Below are 21499 nucleotides of genomic sequence, written 5' to 3' on the forward strand. Positions count from 1 at the left end.
ATAAAAACAATTATTCCTCTCCCTCTAATTAGGACTTTATTTTTCTTTTCTTTTTGTTGTATCAACTTAGAGCCGTGGATGATGGGTTGTGTTGTCAAATTTCGAGATTGGGGGCCCTGTAGTTTTGTTGTTTTGTCCGCTGCCCTGATGCCATCACTCTTTTATATATATAGATTATAACTTGAATTTGGTCAAAGCACAGGATGGTATATTTTGGAAAAGGGTAGATTTGCGTGAAGCCCAAAGGAGTGGATCGACAACAGGTCGGATAGGATAAGATAGTTATAATATTATATTGTATATTACTCTTGTAATTTAATAATGTAATAATATTGTCATGGTTATATTATTCTTTAATATAGTGTATTATTATAAGTTTATATCATTATAATATGATTATTATAGTATTACTATAAATTTTTATTATACTATTATATTATTATCAAATAATATAAGATTATTTGATAATTATAACATAGTAAAATAAAATATTATGATAGTATAATAATAATAATAATACCCCGGCCTTGTCCAGGTTATTTGACAAAGTCAGTGTTTTAATTGTCCAAATATCCATCAGATTGTGGGTGGACTACGACTCCCAGGAAGGAAGAACGTTCCCTCCCATCCCCTGCAGGCATCACATTCCAGCAGATCGGGTCTTCGTGCCAAGTTGGGCCCAGATCCCTCCGTGTTTGGGGTCACGGTGCTCTCGGGATGGAGGGGAACTACAACTCCCCCAAATCAAGGTGAATTCCCCCCAAAGGCCTCCAGTGTTTTTTGCTGGTCACGGGGGTTCTGTGGGCCAAGTGAGTCCCAGGTCCATCCTTGGTGGGGAAACACGTGAGATGCCTCTGCGTGTGCGTGTCGTGTGTCCGGTCATGGCATGGCGTGTGTGTGCCACGTGTGTCTTGACCTCGGAGGCGTCTACGGACAAGGCCGGCTCTTGGGCTAAGAAACGGGGAAGAGCCCCAAGTGCCCGAGTCAGGCTGGACTGCCCTTCATGTTCGGGGAAAGCCCATAGCTTCACTCAGACAGCCTTCAAGGTTTGCCCGGATCTGTCCCGGGATCTGCGGAACTCTCTGCCGAAGGAGGAGGGAGTCTGAAGAAAAGACCCCGGGGTTTCCTGTGAGCCGAGGCCGCCCTCCCGTCCGCAGGCATGCGAAGCCCCGCCCCACCGGAGGGCCGGAGGGCAGCTGAGCCGGGCTCCTCCCAGCGGCCCGCTTCCGGCAGACGGGACTCGAACCCGCGACGCCCGCCCTCGTGCCTGAGCCGCTTGACCCATCGCGCCACTCAGCTCTGCGGGGAGAGCGCCGCCGCTCGGGCTGAAGAGGCAGAGGGAGGGGGCGGGGCTCCTGACGTCACCAGAGCCAGGCTGGGAGGGGCGCCCTCGAACGGTCTCTGTGCTGGGCGGGGCTTCCAGAGGCAAGGCCCCGCCCTCCCCTTGCTCAGCCAATGAGGCCCCTCCCTTCCCCTGCCAGGCCAAGGCCCCGCCCCTCCCTCCCGTCTCACTCAGAGGAGGAGGAGTCTCGAAGGGAGAAGCCCCGCCCCAAAAGAAGCCATGTCATTGTGTCCATTCCTGGAAGGTGTAGGACCCAAGAAATAGGCTCACACCGCTGGTCGCAATGGAAAACTTTATTGAATCCGCCTTGCCAAGATGACTGCAATAGCTTTTACTGACTCTCTTCCGCTTTTCCCCTCAGTATATGGGGTTGTTGCCTTCCCCCTCCTCCTTCTCCATCCACACCTCCCTTTCCTTTTGTCCTTTCCCACGTTTGAAGACCAGACCCTGTCATAAATCAGCCTATCCCGCCAAATGGTCTCCTTCCTCTGTCCTCTTGTAGTCAGGTTGCGAGAAGACCAGCTTTGATGATGCTGTTCTTTATTGCACCCTGACAAAGGCCTCCTGTGATGATTCTGCATGTTTCGTTCAGTGGCTTGTGGGGTGCCGCAAGGCTCGATTCCTTCCCCCATGTTATTGGACATCCACATGAACCCGCTGGGTGAGCTCATCCAGAGCTTTGGAATTTGGTGCCATCTGTGGGCATGTTTTCATGGGAGCATTGGGTAAGTATTACTTATTCTATTGTATCTTATCTTATTTATGGATGACACCTCTTGGTCCGTTATGAACCAAAAGGGTTCCTGTTCTTTTGATGGATGCAGAGTGTTTAGGGAATCGCGATGGATCAATGAGGCTCAGAGACCAAATTTGGTTTTAACACGTTCATTGTAACATTTATTGATTATCACATCACAATCCTATCAAAATCACATCCCGAGAGAGCTCTCACCCACACGCAGACCCATACATCCATATTCTCACGCACGGGCCCTGCTCGGAAGAGGTGATCACGTTCTCCTGACAGACGTGGTCTCGGTGGTTCCGGAAAGCGTGCTGGATCTTTGAGGCCCCTGCATTTGATAGTCTAAAGTTTAGTCCTTCTTTCGGGGAACGTGCTGTTGCTTCCGTTCTTATGGCATGGTTTCAAAACATTCTCCATCTCAGGCTGTAGGGCTTATGGGGTCCCACCTGCACACGTTATTGTCCATTGTTATTCGGATACGCCTTACTGGACCCTCGTTCCGTCTTGCCAGGTGAGAGACGCCTTGTTGGTTCCTCGCTTCATGTTGTGATCCCCATCTCATGCCATCTCCGGACACAAAGCGCTGGCACAGAGCACATGACCATGGGCCAAAAGGGAGGACAGGACATACGAACCAGCCATAAAACTCAATTGCCCCGAGGTGGGGAAAAGGGACTCTGGAAGGTGGGAATGGGCAACCTCCAGGCGCCAGGACTCCAGGGTGATTTGATACTGTAGCTAAGCCTATATATACGGGCAGTAGAGCAGACTCTTATATTCCGAACAATAATGCCGTAGGTATCTCCAGCCCTTGTGTGTACTCTTTAAAAGAAGACTAACCCACACCACACAGTTGGAGCTGACAAGCCTCACACCCAACTGGATACAATTCAAGCCTTGGACAACTCATCAGAACCCAACTCATCAGAATCCAACTCAACTCAATGGAACCCAAGACAACTCAACTGAACCCAACTCAACTCATCAGAACCCAAATGAATACAACTTAAATCTTGGACAACTCAACGGAACCCAACTCAAGTCAAGTGAACCCAACTTGACTCAACTGAACCCAACTCAACTCAACTCATCAGAATCTGATGCCATGATCCCCATCTCATGTCATCTCCGGACACAAAGCGCTGACACAGAGTACAAGGCCATGGGCCAAAAGGGAGGATAGGACACATGAACCAGCCATAAAACCCAATTGCCCTGAGGTGGGGGGAAAGGGACTCTAGAGTGATTGATGGTACGGTAAAGGTCAAGGTTTCCCCTGACGTTAAGTCCAGTCGTGTCCGACTCTGGGGGTTGGTGCTCATCTCCATTTCTAAGCCAAAGAGCCGGCGTTGTCCGTAGACACCTCCAAGGTCATGTGGTCGGCGTGACTTAATGGAACGCCATTACCTTTCCGCCAGAGCGGTACCTATTGAGGTAGTACTCACATTTGCATGTTTTCGAACTGCTAGGTTGGCAGAAGCTGGAGCTAACAGCAGGCACTCACTTTGCTCCCCGGATTTGAACCTGGGACCTTTCGGTCTGCAAGTTCAGCAGCTCAGCGCTTTAACACACTGAGCCACCGGAGGCTCCCGATGATACTGTAGCTAGGCCTATATACACAGGCAGTGGAGCAGACTCTTGTATTCTGAACATTAAAGCCGTATGGTATCTTCAGCCCTTGTGTGCCTGGGCTCTCTTTCAAAGAAGACTAACCCACACCAACTCAGTTGGAGCTGACAAGCCTTACAATTTGCTCTAAATCCCTTACTCTCTGTAGCTTCTGCCTGCACCAGCCTGGAGGAAGGAGAGAGAGAGGACCAACCCGCAGGCATTTTGGGGGAAGAAGCAGGCTCCGAAGGAGAGGGGGCAGGATCTCACACTCCCTTGAATGCAGCTCCCCCCCCCCCGATCCAAGTGGGTCACACCAGCCCCGGGGGGCAAGAGGCTAGCTCTGGCCTTCCAGCGGCCGCTCCGTCTCCTCAGGCCATCTCCCCCGGCCTTTCTGCGGCAGCCCCTTCCTCCCATCCCGTTGGAGCCGACAAGCCTCACTCTTCACCGCCCAAGTCCGTCCCATGTCACGCTTTGCGTGAACTCCGTTTTCTTTTGAGGCCCGTTTCTTCTTTCTTCACAAGCACCCACACAAATACACTCCCGTTTCTTACACACACGCCCTGGATACATCAATACTACTTTATTGTATCACATGTCTGATTCAGTGTCAATTCTATGTATATAATCAGTTTAATATAGTTATATGTAGCGGAAAAGCGAACCGCTCACACAGATTTAAATACCGGGAACTTTGTCAAAGCGCTATGGATCCAATCTGAGCCCAACAGAGTTTAAAACAAGTACCTTTATTATACTGCAGTATAGACGGATGGACAAATCAAAGGTGACCGCCGTGAAGAACATTGGAAATGAAGCTCAATATATCCTCATGTTCCTCATTTCTTTGGAGCAGTACAGAGTGTTGCAAGCGTGCTTCCTTTATCATAAACAACATTTGTAGAAAAACATGTTGTTCACTTATGTTCCAGTAAGTAGCTTAACCACATTAACCACATCGGCCGACCACAAGATGTTCCGGAAACATAGTGGCGACATACGGACACTTGCCTCTCCTCTGGAAGAAGGCAGGTTGCATCTTTAATAGAATAAGTTGAAGCAGACACCTTAATAATGCATAATTAAAAGCAATCAGAAATAGAATAGAAATAGAAATGCAGGCCCTTTGGCCCATCAACCCTCTCAATAGAGTCAACATACATCGCAGTTCACAATTGCGTTTCTAAGTATTGCAATTTGTTTTCAAATACAGAAAATCGATCAGTCACTCCTTGTAGCCCTCACCTTACTACTGGGTGCATCAATAGATGTAAACATGCTGCTGCCGCTTTGGGTGAATATCCGTTGATTTCATCACACCAGTGACGTTCTGTCGGGCTGCTTCCTTCTGCGGCCACGCTCTGACGTTCTCCATCAACCTCTTGGATCCTAACAAAACCTTTCTTACTTCTTTCCTCATAACTCTCCAAGTGTTTCTTCACCTGCTGATTCGTTTTTACTAGTATATTTAATTTTTCCCAATTAATTCCTTATCTTATATTTATGGATAACTTTTTAAACTTCAAGTCTATTTCACTGTCTCCATTCTCCACCACGTACACCAAATTCCCAGTTTCATCATCTTGAACAAAAGTTATGTTACATTTACATTTCAACCGAATGTTTGTTTATCGGTTCTATTATATTTCCATCAGACCACAACATTAGCTGAACAGTAGTAACACCAAGACATCCCATTCCTGTATCTTGTGTGAATGTATCACATCTTCCATGTTTATAGCACACGTGGTCCTATCTGTGTGAGGTGTGATGAGCACACATAATCTGCTTCCCGCGCTTCCCATTGTTTTATATCCATTGTGGTGTTTCCTTTATAAATCTTTGTATCTGAGCACAATATCTTACTTGACATTAAAGAAGGCATACAGAATATCCCATTGACTACTACAAGGGTTGTTGTTGTGTCACAAACCATTATCTAAATTGTGTCATGTTTTCTACTCACTGATCTCACAGACCTCACTCTTCCCTGAACACTCGGCATCCAAAGAACAGGAAACCTTTGGGTTCAGAACAAAACAAGTTGACAGTTTCAGCAGTTTTGTCCCTTATAAATCCCCCTCTTTGTGGCAAAAAAAAGAGAGATTGAAAGCAACAATACAAAAAGGCAGAAATTAGATATAATGCTTCAACTACACATGAAACTAACTACTACATGAGACACAAAACTAAATCAGAAACAAACAGACCTGTGAAACAGTTACCTTCATAGACAACTGAACTAACAAACAGACAGGGATACATGCCTAAAGGCCTCATTCTATCTGTTAATTTTTATCTCTCATTATTCTATTCCCTTTAGATAATATAATTACTTCCAGAATGGAACATACAGAGTTCCCTCACTACTTCGCTCTTTACGGATTCGCTGTTTTGCAGTTTTTCAATAAACTCTAAAATACTATTATAAATCATAAAAAATAACAATGTACAGCCTAAGGAAGGGAGGAAGGAGAAGCCGAAGGGAGAGAAAAGGAGCCCAAGCGGCAACAAGAGGAGAAGGAGGTGATTTATCAACACATGATTTCTTGATAGACTTAAAATAGTGTATAACTACTAAAATAATGTATAAATATATAGCATCCCTACTTCGTGGATTTTCACTTATTGCGGGTGGTTCTGGAACCTAACCCCCGGGATAAGTGAGGGAACACTGTATTTTTAGTTCAATCTTTCTACAATACACCACATGTGATGAAATGTCCCAACTTTGAGCTTGAATTTCCAAAATTTGCAAGAGTTGCTTTGTACATGTTAGAATGACACTCTGGTGTCAATTAACACCATTCTCTCCAGGATGAATTCTATGATGTCTATGTATAATCTTATTCTGTGAAAAACTCTGTCCACACTCCATGCATTTCTATGGTTTCTCCCCAATGTGAGTCCTTTGATGTTTACGTAGAGTTGAACTATCAGCGAAGCTCTGTCCACACTCCAGACATTTATAGGGTTTCTCCCCAGTGTGAGTCCTTTGATGTTTACGTAGATATCCACTATGACTGAAGGTATGTCCACACTCCAGGCATTTATAGGGTTCCCCCCCCAGTGTGAGTTTTTTCATGTAAACGTAGACCTGAACTCTGTGTAAAGCTCTTTCCACACTCCCGGCATGTATAGGGTTTCTCCCCAGTGTGAGTCCTTTGATGTTCACGTAGACCTGAACTATGAGCAAAGCTGTGTCCACACTCCAGGCATGTATAGGCTTTCTCCCCAATGCGAGTCTTTTGATGTGAACGTAGACCTGAACTCTGAGCAAAGCTCTGTCCACACTCCAGGCATGTATAGGGTTTCTCTCCAGTGTGAGACCTTTGATGTCTACGTAGGCCTGATCTATGAGTGAAGCTCTGTCCACACTCCAGGCAGTAATAGGGTTTCTCCCCAGTGTAAGTCCTTTGATGTCTACGCAGGCTTGAACTTTGAGTGAAGCTTTGTCCACACTCCAGGCAGTTATAGGGTATAGAACTCCCCAGTGTGAGTTCTTTGATGTGAATATAGAGTTCCAATCTGAGCGAAGGTCTGTCCACATTCCAGGCATTTATAGGGTTTTTCCCCAGTGTGAGTCCTTTGATGTGAACGTAGACTTGAACTACGAGCAAAGCTCTGTCCACACTCCAGGCATTTATAGGGTTTCTCCCCAGTGTGAGTCCTTTGATGTTTACGTAGAGTTGAACTATCAGCGAAGCTCTGTCCACACTCCCGACATGTATAGGGTTTCTCCCCAGTGTGAGTCCTTTGATGTTTACGTAGACCTGAACTATCAGTGAAGCTCTGTCCACACTCCAGGCAGTTATAGGGTTTCTCTCCAGTGTGAGTCCTTTGATGTCTACGTAGGCCTGATCTATGAGTGAAGCTCTGTCCACACTCCAGGCAGTTATAGGGTTTCTCCCCAGTGTGAGTCCATTGATGTCTACGCAGGCTTGAACTTTGAGTGAAGCTTTGTCCACACTCCAGGCAGTTATAGGGTTTCTCCCCAGTGTGAGTCCTTTGATGTCTACGTAGTGCTGAACTACAAGCAAAGCTCTGTTCACACTCCAGGCAGTTATAGGGTTTCCCCCCAGTGTGAGTCCTTTGATGTGAACGTAGTCCTGAACTACGAGCAAAGCTCTGTCCACACTCCAGGCAGTTATAGGGTTTCTCCCCAGTGTGAGTCCTTTGATGTGAATGTAGACTTGAACTATGAGTGAAGCTCTGTCCACACTCCAGACATATATAGGGTTTCTCTCCAGTGTGAGTCCTTTGATGTGCATGGAGGGTTGAATTATGAGCAAAGCTTTTTCCACACTCCAGGCAGTTATAGGGTTTCTCTCCAGTGTGAGTCCTTTGATGTGAATGTAATTGTCCCTTCTGAGTGAAGCTCTGTCCACACTCCAGGCAGTTATAGGGTTTCTCCCCAGTGTGAGTCCTTTGATGTGTCTTCAGGTTTCCATGCTGACCAAAGCTCTTTCCACATTCAATACATTTATATGCTTTCTCCTCCATGTCAAAAGTTATGTACATTTAATTGCAATATTGACACTTGATTCTTGTTTTTCCCTTTCTGATTACTCACAACAGTGGGTTCAAATTATAGGAAAGGAGACTCCTTCTGAACATTAAGAACTTCCTGACTGTAAGAGCTTTTCAGCAGTGGAACTCTCTGCCTCAAAATGTAGTGGAGGCTCCTTTGGGATCTTTTAAACAGAGGCTAGATGCTCATCTGTCAGGGGTACTTTTCCTGCACGACAGGAGCCTGGACTAGGGGCCTCATGCAGTCTCTTCTATGGTTCTACTCTATAATCCAAAGTGAATGTAGGAATTCTGCAGGATCAGCCCCTTGAGAGGAATCCTTTTTCCTAGAGGACTGGTTTCCTTTCTGCACTTTGGTTTCCAAATGCCTTAATATCAACTAGAAGCTGGTTCGTTTCCCATCACGGCAGGGGTAGCTCCAGAGAACTCTCATGTCCTGGTCAAGAAAGAAGAAGCAAAAGGTTAGACATGAAGCCGCATACCTCTGGCTCAAGGCAAACAAAGCGAAAAAGGAAAGAAGAAAGGAAAGATGGAAGGGAAGAAACATAGAAGGAGAGGATAAGAGAAGGACGGAGTCCTGGAAGGAGGGAACTGAACCCTTTTCCAATATTGGAGGGCCACACCCATTTCATTGGGTCAGACCCAAACGTGGTTAAAGGAACACAAGGCAGGCTGGCTGGCAGAATTCCGTCCAGCATTCAAGGGTGTAACATATTCTGGATCATGGGTTTCCGTGAATTACCAGCATTGTGCTAAATGCTGAAAGGAACAAGGATTTCTTTATGGATTGTGTCCTTATCTCCCCTGCCACAGGGACTCCCAACTCTGCTTCCTCAGCATCTCAAAGGGTCACTCTGGCCACATTTCCCAAATGAATCTTCCAAACTAACAAGGACCTGCATTCCTAACTGGCTAATTCAAAGCCCCTCCCTGAGGTAACAAGGTCACACTTGAGGGAGGGCTAAGAGGTCCTCATGCTTCACTACCAGCGGATGTGCTGAGACTGACGACAAGGAGGAGCCGCACACTTCTTCCTCAGCGCATCCGACGGCAGAAAAGCATGAGCTTGCCCTCCCTCCACTGCAGCCTTGTTTCCTCAAGGAAGCTCCTGGCCCTCGCCACCCGCGTGGCCCCGGCCCAACCAAAGAGGCGGAGGAGAGAAATTAATGCTTGTATGGCTATAGGTACTGGTGAATGTTATACTGTCATGTATTGTATTTAACCATGTTATTTTCTTGGATGTCACAGTATACAAAAATGGCAAGAGATTGATGGTCAAAAACTATAGAAAGCCAACAGATAAAAATTCCATAATGCACTACTCCAGATTCCACCACCATAAATTAAAAACCAACTTACCTTTTACACAATCAATAAGATTGAAACGTAACACTAGCTTCCCTGAGGATCTTGCTACAGAAGTGTCTATCTTTAAGAAACAGTTTAAGGAGAGAGGTTATCCTATAAGAATCATAAAACCAGCTATTAGGAAGGCAGAATCTATAGACAGGAGTAACTTACTAAAGGAACAGACAAAACAAAACAATGATCGCATCATTTGGCCATTAACTTTAACACAATTCTCTCCAAAAATCCACAAAATTATTAGAAAACATTGGCACCTAATTAGAGATATCCCTGGATGCCAAAACTTACCACTACCGTGTTTCCCCGAAAATAAGACAGTGTCTTACATTATTTTTTACTCCCAAAGATGTGCTAGGTCTTATTTTCAGGGGATGTCTTATTTTTCCACGAAGAAGAATCCACATTTATTGTTGAACAAAAAAATGAACATTTATTCCATACTGTACAGTACTTGTCATCACAAACCAACATAACTAAACCAGACAAACTGTGACTCCTTCAAGAATTTCTTGTTACTACCATTATTTCCATATACAACTGGTATGTATATTTACCAATTCTGCATGCTATGGTGTTTTGTTTGGCGGGCACCGGGCATGCTTCCAAACAAAAGCTTTGCTAGGTCTTACTTTCAGGGGAGGCCTTATATTTAGCAATTCAGCAAAACCTCTACTAGGTCTTATTTTTTGGGGATGTCTTATTTTCGGGGAAACAGGGTATTAGCCAACAAACGCTCAAGAAATCTTAAGGACATACTTATAAACTCTGATTTAACAAAACCCAACATTTTGAAGAAATCCAACCTTAGAGGCCACACAAACTGTGGACATTGTGTTGTTTGTTGTCTCTTAGAATCAAACAATATATACATCCTACTTTAAAATTCAATATACAACTACAAAGTTTCACTACATGTAACACTGACCAGGTCATATATGTTATAGAGTGTCCTTGTGGGCTCTTATATGTGGGCATGACTTCTAGATCTCTAAAAACCAGAATATTAGAACATCGCTCACGTATCAAGAATAAAGCATCAGATTCCATTCTTTATTTACATTTTTTAGAGAAATCGCATTCCTATACAAGCTTTAGATTCTGTGCTCTAGAAAGGATCACCATAAAACCCCATGGGGACATAAAAAGGATTTTACTACAGAGGGAAGCCTTTTGGATATTTAAATTACATACAGTCCATCCACATGGCTTAAATGATAAATTAGATCTCTCTTGTTTTTTGTAATTACTCTTAATGAGTGCTCCAAGTAGCTAGCCATCCTTAAAAAGGGAGCTACCTCCATGAGCTAATTGCTCACAAATGGAAGGCAGTAGGATCATTATCCACAACTGAAGTGCTACAGCAGAGCCACAAACTCCTTAGTGGAAGTAAGTGTTTTTCTTTGTTTAAATGAGTGTTAAACCAACGCGAAATTGTTTAATGTTACTGGGTGCTGGCAACAGCAAATCTATTATGTTGTCTTTTTTAAATATAGTTTACAAAAGCTGCAGAAAAATCTACTACAAACACATGAAAGAACCTTCAGAAGCTACCTGAAGAAGGGATTTTGATCCAGAAACAAGAGTCACAAAATACTCAGGAATCCTTGTTGTTCTACATTCCTTTATGGTTTACATTCCTCCTGCGCATCTCCAAAACATTAACTTACATGGGACTATGATAAATGTATCTAAAGTGTGACCACAATATACAGTTGTTTATTACTTTGACCATGCATTTCATGCGCCTGTAAGGATTATAATTTGTCTGTTACCATTGTTTTATTCTGTATATTAGTTAGTAATAGGACAACTGTATCTTAACACGTATTTTAGATTTCTGTGTACTTTAGTGCTGGGCTTGTACTAATCTGACTGGCCCTTCCAGCCTTAACTTATCATCTGCCTCTCGCACTTTGCCACCAGCCCTCCCCTCGCAGCTGTATTGCACAGGCCTTTCCCTTGTCCCTAGCTCGGAAACGTCCATCACGCTCGGCTAAATATTGGTTGTTGTATGATGAATTATGTTTTTAATTATGTCCTTTATGATGTTGGTATATGTATTTTATTGTGTTATATTTTGAACTTTGTCTGATTGGGCTTGGTCCCCATGTAAGGTGCCCTGCGTCCCTTCAGGGAGATGGTGGCGGGATACAAAAATAATGTAGTAGTAGTAGTTATTATTATTATTATTATTAGTAGTAGTAGTAGTAGTAGTAGTATTGGGGGAGGGGAAGTGTGGTACAATATGGTGTTATACTTTAAAGGGACCAACAAAGTGTTGAACAAAGTGTTCAAATAATAAGTTTTGTCGGCTTCGACTCGGTCTGGACTAAGGTTTATGTACAAGGTTCTGTGGATGAATGGCTCAAGTATTTTGTATTGTTTTAAATCTGAATTTAACTGCTTATGTTTTTATTCTTTTGTATTGTTGTGTATTGGCATCAAATTCTGCCAATTTTGTAAGCCGCCCTGAGTTCCTTCGGGTGAGAAGGGCGGGATAGAAATGATGGAAATAAATACATAAAATAAACAAAGAAACAGAAAAATGCAAGTGAAATGGTGGATCGATGAAGGTGGTATCGCTCAACTGCCGAGGCCTTGGCTACTGCTATGAAGGGAAGATGATTACAAATAATAATAATAATTTATTTCTTATATTCCGCCTCCATCTCCCCAAGGGGACTCGGGGCGGCTTACATGGGGACAAAGCCCTAAAATCAACAGTTGACATATGCACAAAAACAGTAGAAGTTACAAAATTTAAATACATAGCAAGAACCAAACAATTTTAAAACTTTAAGATAAAACACATAGCATATCAGTTAGACAGGGGAGTGGGGCTGTTTAGGATTACGTGGGAGGGGCTGACTTGTGCAAACATGAATAGTGGAACCAGAGTGGGGTAAAGTGCTAGGAGCCGGCAAGGCGATTTGGACTGTATGATGAAAGTGCAGCTGATTATTCTATATAAAAGCATTAGCAACGAGAAAACAGCTAGAAAAACACGAGTTTAAAAGGACTCAAAAAGATTTGATATTTTTAAATAGAGAATACTTTAAATACAGTAATACAGAAACTCCAAATTATTAGCCAAAGCAGCACACGTTAGAAAGGGAAGAAAATAATAACATCAATGAAAGACAAGGAAGGTAAGAACCATACAAGGATGGAAGACAAAATATTAGCTTTTCCAAAATTTTATCAAGAACTATACTCGACAAAAAAAAAAAAACTCCCAAAAAAAATAGAGGAATATATTGGGAAATATTGGAAAAAATAAAGATCCAGATCTGGGAACAAAGCTAAAACTGTATAATGTACATGTGATCTTTTCATCCCTCCTCCCCGTTGTAGGACACGGCTCTACAAGGGCCAGAAAAATAGTACAGGTCAATAACTGGCTCAGAAAATGGTGTCAAGAGGAGCATTTTGGCTTCCTTGACCATGGTCTACTCTTCCAAGAGGATGGACTACTGGCAAGTGATGGGGTGCATCTCACACAAGTAGGAAAACATCTTTTTGCACACAGACTCACAAACCTCATCAGGCGCACTTTAAACTAGATCCACTGGGGGAGGGGAACAATAGCCTGGCAAACACTATATTACCCACGACCACAGGGAACCGCCGAAAGGCTAAACGGAGGGCTGCACAAACACAGCAAGGACCAAGTACAGGGAGCACAATAATCCCAAATAAACAGTTCGAGGGGAGGTCACAGGGGCTTACATGTCTTTACACTAATGCTCAGAGCATGGGAAATAAGCAAGACGAACTCCAACTCCTAGCACAGCACCACACATACAATGTCATAGGCATCACTGAAACCTGGTGGGATGACTCCCATCACTGGAATTTAACCATTGAGGGCTATAACCTCTTTCACAGAAATAGAACAAAGGGGAGAGGAGGGGGAGTAGCTTTATATGTCAAAAACAGTTACGTTGCAGAAGAAATGCAAGACTGTAATCCGGGAAACCAGCTTGAAAGCATCTGGGTAAGAATCAAGGGAACCGGGACTCAAAAAGATCTTGTCGTGGGTGTCTACTACAGACCTCCGAGTCAGGATGAAGGACTTGATGAAGCCTTCTGTCAACAGCTGACCAAACAGGCACAAAGAAGAGATATAGTAGTCATGGGCGATTTCAATTATCCCGATATCTGCTGGAAAACAAACTCAGCCAAGAGTACAAAGTCCAACAAATTCCTCACTTGCCTTGCAGATAATTTTATGGTCCAGAAGGTAGAAGAGGCAACAAGGGGATCAGCAACTCTTGATCTAATCTTAACAAATGTGGAAGACCTGATCAATACAGTTGAAGTGGTTGGATCCTTAGGGGCAAGTGCCCATGTGCTCCTGCAGTTTGCAATACAAAGGAATGCTGAAACTAAGACAAGTCAAACACGCATTCTGGACTTTAAGAGAGCTGACTTCCAAAAAATGAAGGAATTACTGAGCGGCATTCCATGGACGCCGATATTAAAAAACAAGGGAGTTAAGGATGGATGGGAGTTTTTCAAAAGTGAAATACTCAAGGCGCAAATGCAAACAGTGCCAACAAAGAAGAAAAATAAGACAAGTGCAAAGAAGCCAGAATGGATGTCCAAAGAACTTCTAACTGAGCTAAAGCTCAAAAGTGACATGCACAAGAAGTGGAAAAGGGGAGAAATCACCAAAGAAGAATTCAAACGTATAGCCAACACCTGTAGGGAAAAGGTTCGCAAGGCTAAAGCGCAAAATGAGCTCAGGCTTGCCAGGGACATAAAAAACAACAAAAAAGGCTTTTTTGCTTACGTTGGTAGAAAAAGGAAGAAAAAGGAGGCGATAGGGCCATTGCAAGGAGAAGATGGGGTGATGGCGACAGGGGACAGGGAAAAGGCAGAACTACTTAATGCCTTCTTTGCCTCGGTCTTCTCAGAAAAAGAAAGCCATCTTCAACCTCAGCAACACGGAATGGACGAAGGATTGGGGAAAATCCAACCCCAAATAGGGAAACAACTTGTCCAGGAACACTTGGCCTCTCTAAACGAATTCAAGTCCCCAGGGCCAGATCAGCTACACCCAAGAGTACTGAAGGAACTAGCGGAAGTTATTTCAGAACCACTGGCAATTATCTTCGAGAGTTCTTGGAGAACGGGAGAAGTCCCAGCAGATTGGAGGAGGGCGAATGTGGTCCCTATCTTCAAGAAGGGAAAAAAGAACGACCCAAACAATTACCAATGTCCGGTCAGCCTCACATCAATACCAGGCAAAATTCTGGAAAAGATCATTAAGGAAGTGGTCTGCGAACACTTAGAAACAAATGCGGTCATTGCTAATAGTCAACACGGATTTACCAAAAACAAGTCATGCCAGACTAATCTGATCTCTTTTTTCGATAGAGTTACGAGTTGGGTCGATACAGGGAATGCTGTGGATGTAGCGTACCTGGATTTCAGTAAGGCCTTCGACAAAGTCCCCCACGACCTTCTGGCAAACAAACTAGTAAAATGTGGGCTAGACAAAACTACGGTTAGGTGGATCTGCAATTGGCTAAGCGAACGAACCCAAAGGGTGCTCACCAATGCGTCATCTTCATCATGGAAAGAAGTGACAAGTGGAGTGCCGCAGGGCTCCGTCCTGGGCCCGGTTCTGTTCAACATCTTTATTCACGACTTAGACGAAGGGTTAGAAGGCACGATCATCAAGTTTGCAGACGACACAAAACTGGGAGGGATAGCTAACACTCCAGAAGACAGGAGCAGAATTCAAAACGATCTTGACAGACTAGAGAGATGGGCCGAAACTAACAAAATGAAGTTCAACAGGGACAAATGCAAGATACTTCACTTCGGCAGAAAAAATGGAAATCAAAGATACAGAATGGGGGACGATGCCTGGCTTGACAGCAGTGTGTGCGAAAAAGACCTTGGAGTCCTCGTGGACAACAAGTTAAACATGAGCCAACAATGTGATGCGGCTGCTAAAAAAGCCAATGGGATTCTGGCCTGCATCAATAGGGGAATAGCGTCTAGATCCAGGGAAGTCATGCTCCCCCTTATTCTATTCTGCCTTGGTCAGACCACACCTGGAATAATGTGTCCAATTTTGGGCACCACAGTTGAAGGGAGATGTTAACAAGCTGGAAAGCGTCCAGAGGAGGGCGACTAAAATGATTAAGGGTCTGGAGAACAAGCCCTATGAGGAGCGGCTTAAAGAGCTGGGCATGTTTAGCCTGCAGAAGAGAAGGCTGAGAGGAGACATGATAGCCATGTACAAATATGTGAGGGGAAGTCATAGGGAGGAGGGAGGGAGCTTGTTTTCTGCTGCCCTGCAGACTAGGACGCAATGGAACAGTGGCTTCAAACTACAGGAAAGGAGATTCCACCTGAACATCAGGAAGAACTTCCTCACTGTGAGAAGGGCTGTTCGACAGTGGAACTCTCTCCCCGGGGCCGTGGTGGAGGCTCCTTCTTTGGAGGCTTTTAAGCAGAGGCTGGATGGCCATCTGTCGGGGGTGCTTTGAATGCGATTTCCTGCTTCTTAGCAGGGGGTTGGACTGGATGGCCCATGTGGTCTCTTCCAACTCTACTATTCTATGATTCTATGATAATATATTATAGTATATAAGTATAATATAATGCAATACAATATAATACTACACTATTATAATTGTATATTACCTATTACATGTAATATTGCAGTACATTACAATATAGTAATAGATAATGCTGATATAAATATCAATATAAACATAAACACAAACCTCTCTCTCTCTCTCTCTCTCTCTCTCCTCCTTCGCGGCTCCAGAGGAAGCGCCTCAGAAAACAATGGCGGCGAGAGAGGCTCTGCGCAGGCCCAGCCAGGAAGAAGCCCCGCCCCTCCTCCGCCCCTCGCTCCCCATTGGCCGAGTCCGTGACGCCCCGCCCACGAGCGGGCCCCTATTGGCTCCGGCCTTGATGGACGGGTGACCAGGACGGGCGAGAAAGAAGGCGGCTTCTGAGGGCAGAATGGAGGCCCCGCCCCCTCTTCGCCGGAGGGAGTGACGTCAGGGCGTGGGCGGGGCATGGCGAGGGTTCCTTCCGTCACGAAGGGGGGCGGGGCTTCTCCCTTTGAGAGACGGGAGGGAGGGGCGGGGCCTTGGCCTGGCAGGGGAAGGTAGGGGCCTCATTGGCTGACCAAGGGGAGGGCGGGGCCTTGCCTCTCGAAGCCCCGCCCAGCACAGAGGCCGTTCGAGGGCGCCCCTCCCAGCCTGGCTCTGGTGACGTCAGAGCCCCGCCCCCTCCCTCTCCCCGCAGAGCTGAGTGGCGCGATGGGTCAAGCGGCTCAGGCACGAGAGAGAGAGAGAGAGAGAGAGCGGGCGTCGCGGGTTCGAGTCCCGTCTGCCGAATTCTTAAAACTCCCTCCTCCTTCGGCAGAGAGTCCCGCAGATCCCGGGACAGATCCGGGCAAACCTTGAAGGCTGTCTGAGTGAAGATATGGGCTTTCCCCGGACATGAAGGGCGGTCCAGCCTGACTCAGGCAGTTGGGGCTCTTCCCCGTTTCTCAGCCCAAGAGCCGGCCTTGTCCGTAGACGCCTCCAAGGTCGACACACGTGGCACACACACGCCATGCCATGACCGGACACGCAACACGCACACGCAGAGGCATCTCACGTGTCTCCCTCTCCCGGCTTCAGGAGGGAGTGCTCCGTTCCAGCCACAGGGGGACACCGAGTCCTTGATGGTAGGACTTCCTCATTCCTTTCCCCACGCTGCCAGCATATTTTATACTGTCGCAAATGACTTAAATTAGCCTCCCCGCATAAAGCGGTACCTAGAATTGTCTACTCGAGAGATGCAACTGCCTTTGGAGCGGCTCAGGTGGGCAGAGAGCCAGGCTCTTCCCGGTCGGGAGCTCAGTCCCACCCGGGCTTCCACCCCACGACCTCTCGGTCAGTCGTGACTCTTTGCAGCTGCGCCACAGCCCGGCCCGGGAGGCAAAGGGGGCCGTGTTGGGCCTGCGTGCGAGCGAGTCCCGGGTCCATGGTGGGTGAACTACACACCCCGGTCCCCCAAGACTCCTCTCAGTCAGGGCGAATCCTCCCCAAATCCCTCTCTCGAGTGAGTCCAGTCGCTGTGTGCCATGGGAAAGGGCAGGAAAGGGTTGAGGGAGAGGCAGGGGGCGGGGCCAGGCCAGTTCCATTCCACATCCCATCCTTTCCTATGTTCACACAGCAAGCAGAGGAACTGGTCAGCACCTGAACCTACTAGAGAGAGGGGTCTGGGCAGAATTCCCCCTGATTGACAGGACTTGCAAGGAGCGGGATGTCTAGTTCACCTGCCACCTACGAACTGCAGAACCCCACCAAGGATGGACCTGGGACTCACTTGGCCCACAGAACCCCCGTGACCAGCAAAAAACACTGGAGGTCTTTGGGGGGAATTCCCCTTGATTGGGGGGAGTTGTAGTTCCCCTCCATCCCGAGAGCACCGTGACCCCAAACACGGAGGGATCTGGGCCCCACTTGGCACGAAGACCCGATCTGCTGGAATGGGATGCCTGCAGGGGATGGGAGGGAAGGGTCTTCCTTCCTGGGAGTCGTAGTTCACCCACCACCAGGGAAACAGGGACCTCCACCGATGGTGGGCCTGGACCACACGTGTCACACGGAACCCCGTGACTCACTCAACCTCCGGGAAGGGTTGGAGCAGAGGAACTCACCCAAGTGGTGGGAGTTGGAGTTCACCCTGCAGCCAGAGAGCAGGCTCAACCCCACCCGTGGTGCATCCTGAGTAAACTTGTCCAACGTTACAAGCTTCAAGTACCGACTGAAGTTCTGGGGGTTCACCTGGCATGGTGGGAGTTGTAGTCCACCCACAATCTTATGGATATTTGGACAATTAAAACACTGACTTTGTCAAATCACCTGGGCAACGCTGGAGTATTATTATTATACTGTCATAATATTTTATTATATTATAATTATCAAATAATCTTATATTATTTGATAATAATATAATAGTATAATAATAATAAAAATATATAATAATACTATAATGATACAAAGTTATAATAATACACTAAATTATAGAATAATATAACAATTACAGTAATATTATTATTACATTATTAAATTACAACAGTAATATACAATTCTAATATTATAATTATCCTATCCGATCTGTTGTCGATCCACTCCTTTGGGCTTCACATGTTCATTATATATGATTGTATTTGATTAAAGATATTATTGTTATTGTTATCATTACATTATTATGACAATGGCTTTCCCGTCCTGCCCCGGAGGGTCCTGTCCATCAACGGAGCTCCTCCCCCCCTCCCTGGATGGCTGTTCCGTGCCTGCAGGGGGCGCCATGGAGACCCTTGTGATGCGCTGCAGCATCTCCCTCTGAAGGCCATTCCCTTGGGAAGCTCACTTTCCCGTTCACAGCAGAAGGAAGGAAGGCAGTCTCTCTCTCTCTCTTGTGGCTCTTGCTCCTTGCCCGTGACCTTTTCAGCCTGTTGCCGTGTCGCCCGGTTTGGTCCACATCCCGGTGAGTCTTCTTCGCTCCTCGTGTGGGGAGGACGGAAGGAGCGCAGGGACCTAGGCGGGGGGAGGGTGTCCCTCTTGGTTCTCTTGGACCTCTCAGGGGCCTTCAATACCATAGACCACGGTCTCCTTCTCTGATGCCTCGTGGGAATGGGACGTGGGGGCACCGCTTAGCAGTGGCTCCGGTCCTTCCTGGGGGTGCTGTTGGGGGACACCTTCTCAGCCCCACAACCATGGCATCCTGGAGTCCTGAGGATTCAGTCTCGATGACATGGCTTTTTTCCGGCCTGATGACCCCTTTGGCTTTGCTTTGTGGAGACAAAGGGGACTCTGTGTGGTGGTGGTTAAGGCGTCCTTACAAGAAGGCAAGAGTCCAGCCGGATTAAACGAAGCTGTAATGAAACCACTGTTGACAAACCACCCCTGGACCCCACTCAGTTGGTCAACTTTGGGCCAATCTCCCCTTTTTGGGCAAAGTCATGGAACGTGTGGTGGCCTCAGAACTCCCGTTGTTCCTGGAAGACTCTGAGTGTCTAGACCGGGCACAGTCTGGCTTTAGGACGGGTCATGGAACTGAATCAGTCTTGGTCTTCTCAGCAGATGATCTCAGCAGGGAAATGGACGGGGGGAGGGTGTCCCCGGTGGTTCTCCTGGGCCTCTCATCGGCCTTCCATACCGTAGACCACGGTCTCCTTCTGGGATGCCTCGTGGGAATAGGGCTTGGTGGCAGTTTTCCTTCCTAGAAGGTCGCTCTCAGAAGGCGTTGCTGGGGGACACCTGCTCGGCCCCACGGCCATTTTCTTGTGGGGTCCTGTGGGGTTCAGTCTTGTCCCCATGTTGTTGAACATCTACATGAAGCCGCTGGGAGAGATCATCCGGAGTTCTGGAGTTCAATGTCACCTGTTCACAAACAACGTTCACCTCCACTCCTCCTTTCCTCCTCCTGCTCAGGAGGCTGCTCAGTTCCTGAACTGGTGATTGGCAGCTCTGACAGTCTGGATGAGGGCGGATGAACTGAAACTGAATCCAGACAAGATTCAGGAAATCCTGGCCAATGAGAAGGCCAAACAGATTGTAGGGTTGCAGCCTGCACTAGATGGGGTTACACTCCCCCTGAAGACACAGGTCCACAATTGGGGACTGACTCCACATGGTGGAAGTTGTAGTTCACCCTGGATCAAGACACAGCACTGTGACCCCCACTGACAAGGGACCTGGACCACAATTGGCACACAGAACCCTCATGACCAAAGGACAATACTGGGGAGGTTTGTGGGGGAATTCCCCTTGATTTATAGCCGTTGTAGATACTGGGATTTATAGTTCACCCGCAGCCAAAGGGCACTCTGGACCCCACCAAGGATGGCCCTGAGCCTAACTTAGCACACAGAACCCAATGACCAACACAAATGCTTTGGGGGGAAGTCGCCTTGATTTATAGGAATTATAGTTCACCTGCATCCAGAGAGCACCGTGAATGCAAACAACAATGGATCTGCACCAAATTTCAAATCACATCATTTATTTCGGCCATAGACCAGCACAGGAAATAAAAGTCACAGTTACATACAAACTTGGTACATTTAGTACATTTAAAATATAAAGTTACAAAAGCACAATATGGGGGGGGGATCGGAAAGGGAAACAGGGCAAAAACATACAACACAGAGGTCTATCAGCCAGTTATAGAATCAAGAGAGATGATTACTGGATACATTGGTCACTTTTGGGACCAGTCATCCCCTGGATGCACAAAACTTCGCAACATTGTCAGTAGTAACTGAATTAGTATCTACAAGTAGCAGGGAAGTACAAAACTGTCCTTAACGGCTGGAACTATCGGGAAATGGCCAAGATCTGTTTTGAACGCCCGCAAACACATTCTGGGATGGGACTTGCAACTTTGAGAGCTCTCTGAGGCCCATAAGAGAATTAAAGCCGGAACGGGTGCTAATGTGCCAATGGAGAACAAGATGTGCCAATGGAGAACATCCCCAAAGTTTATCAGGATTTTGCAGATGTTTTCAGCGAAAGAGAGAGTCACCAATTACCCGCCCCCCCCCCATAGGAAAACTGACTGTGCGATTGAAATAGACCCAAACGCCAAATTACCAAAACCAAAACTATGTGTAATGTCAGAGCCAGAGAAAAAGGCACTCAGAGAATTCATTGATAAAAACATCATGTTTTACAACAGAAAAAAGCAGTTCAATACACAGTAACGTTATGTAGTAATTGCTGTATTTATGAACTTAGCACCAAAACATCGCAATGTATTGAAAACATTGACTACAAAAACATTGACTACTAAAAGGCAAACTGTGTTGGATAATACAGAACGTTGGATAAGCAGAGGTTGGATATGCGAGACTCTACTGTATATATAATGCTTCA

The 21499-nt window shown here is 46.1% G+C and overlaps 2 protein-coding genes and 1 long non-coding RNA gene across 3 annotated transcripts in view; all 3 read right to left on the minus strand.

Annotated features, from left to right (window-relative positions):
* LOC134294590 (zinc finger protein 135-like) overlaps nucleotides 1-16487 on the minus strand; it is a 71291-nt gene extending 54804 nt beyond the window's left edge. Inside the window, exon 1 of the mRNA XM_062966152.1 lies at nucleotides 16340-16487. The gene's annotated coding sequence lies outside the window, so the exon portion shown is untranslated. The remainder of the gene's footprint in view (nucleotides 1-16339) is intronic.
* Nucleotides 1-21499, minus strand: part of LOC134294606 (uncharacterized) — a 122849-nt gene that overhangs the window by 80098 nt on the left and 21252 nt on the right. The window lies entirely within an intron of this gene.
* Nucleotides 4426-13090, minus strand: LOC134294591 (zinc finger protein 717-like). The gene has a single exon (XM_062966154.1). The coding sequence runs from the start codon at nucleotides 7964-7966 to the stop codon at nucleotides 6746-6748; it is 1221 nt and encodes a 406-aa protein (XP_062822224.1). The 5' UTR covers nucleotides 7967-13090; the 3' UTR covers nucleotides 4426-6745.

The sequence above is a fragment of the Anolis carolinensis genome, unplaced genomic scaffold (genome assembly GCF_035594765.1).
Source record: "Anolis carolinensis isolate JA03-04 unplaced genomic scaffold, rAnoCar3.1.pri scaffold_17, whole genome shotgun sequence".
Classification (NCBI taxonomy): Eukaryota; Metazoa; Chordata; class Lepidosauria; order Squamata; family Dactyloidae; genus Anolis; species Anolis carolinensis.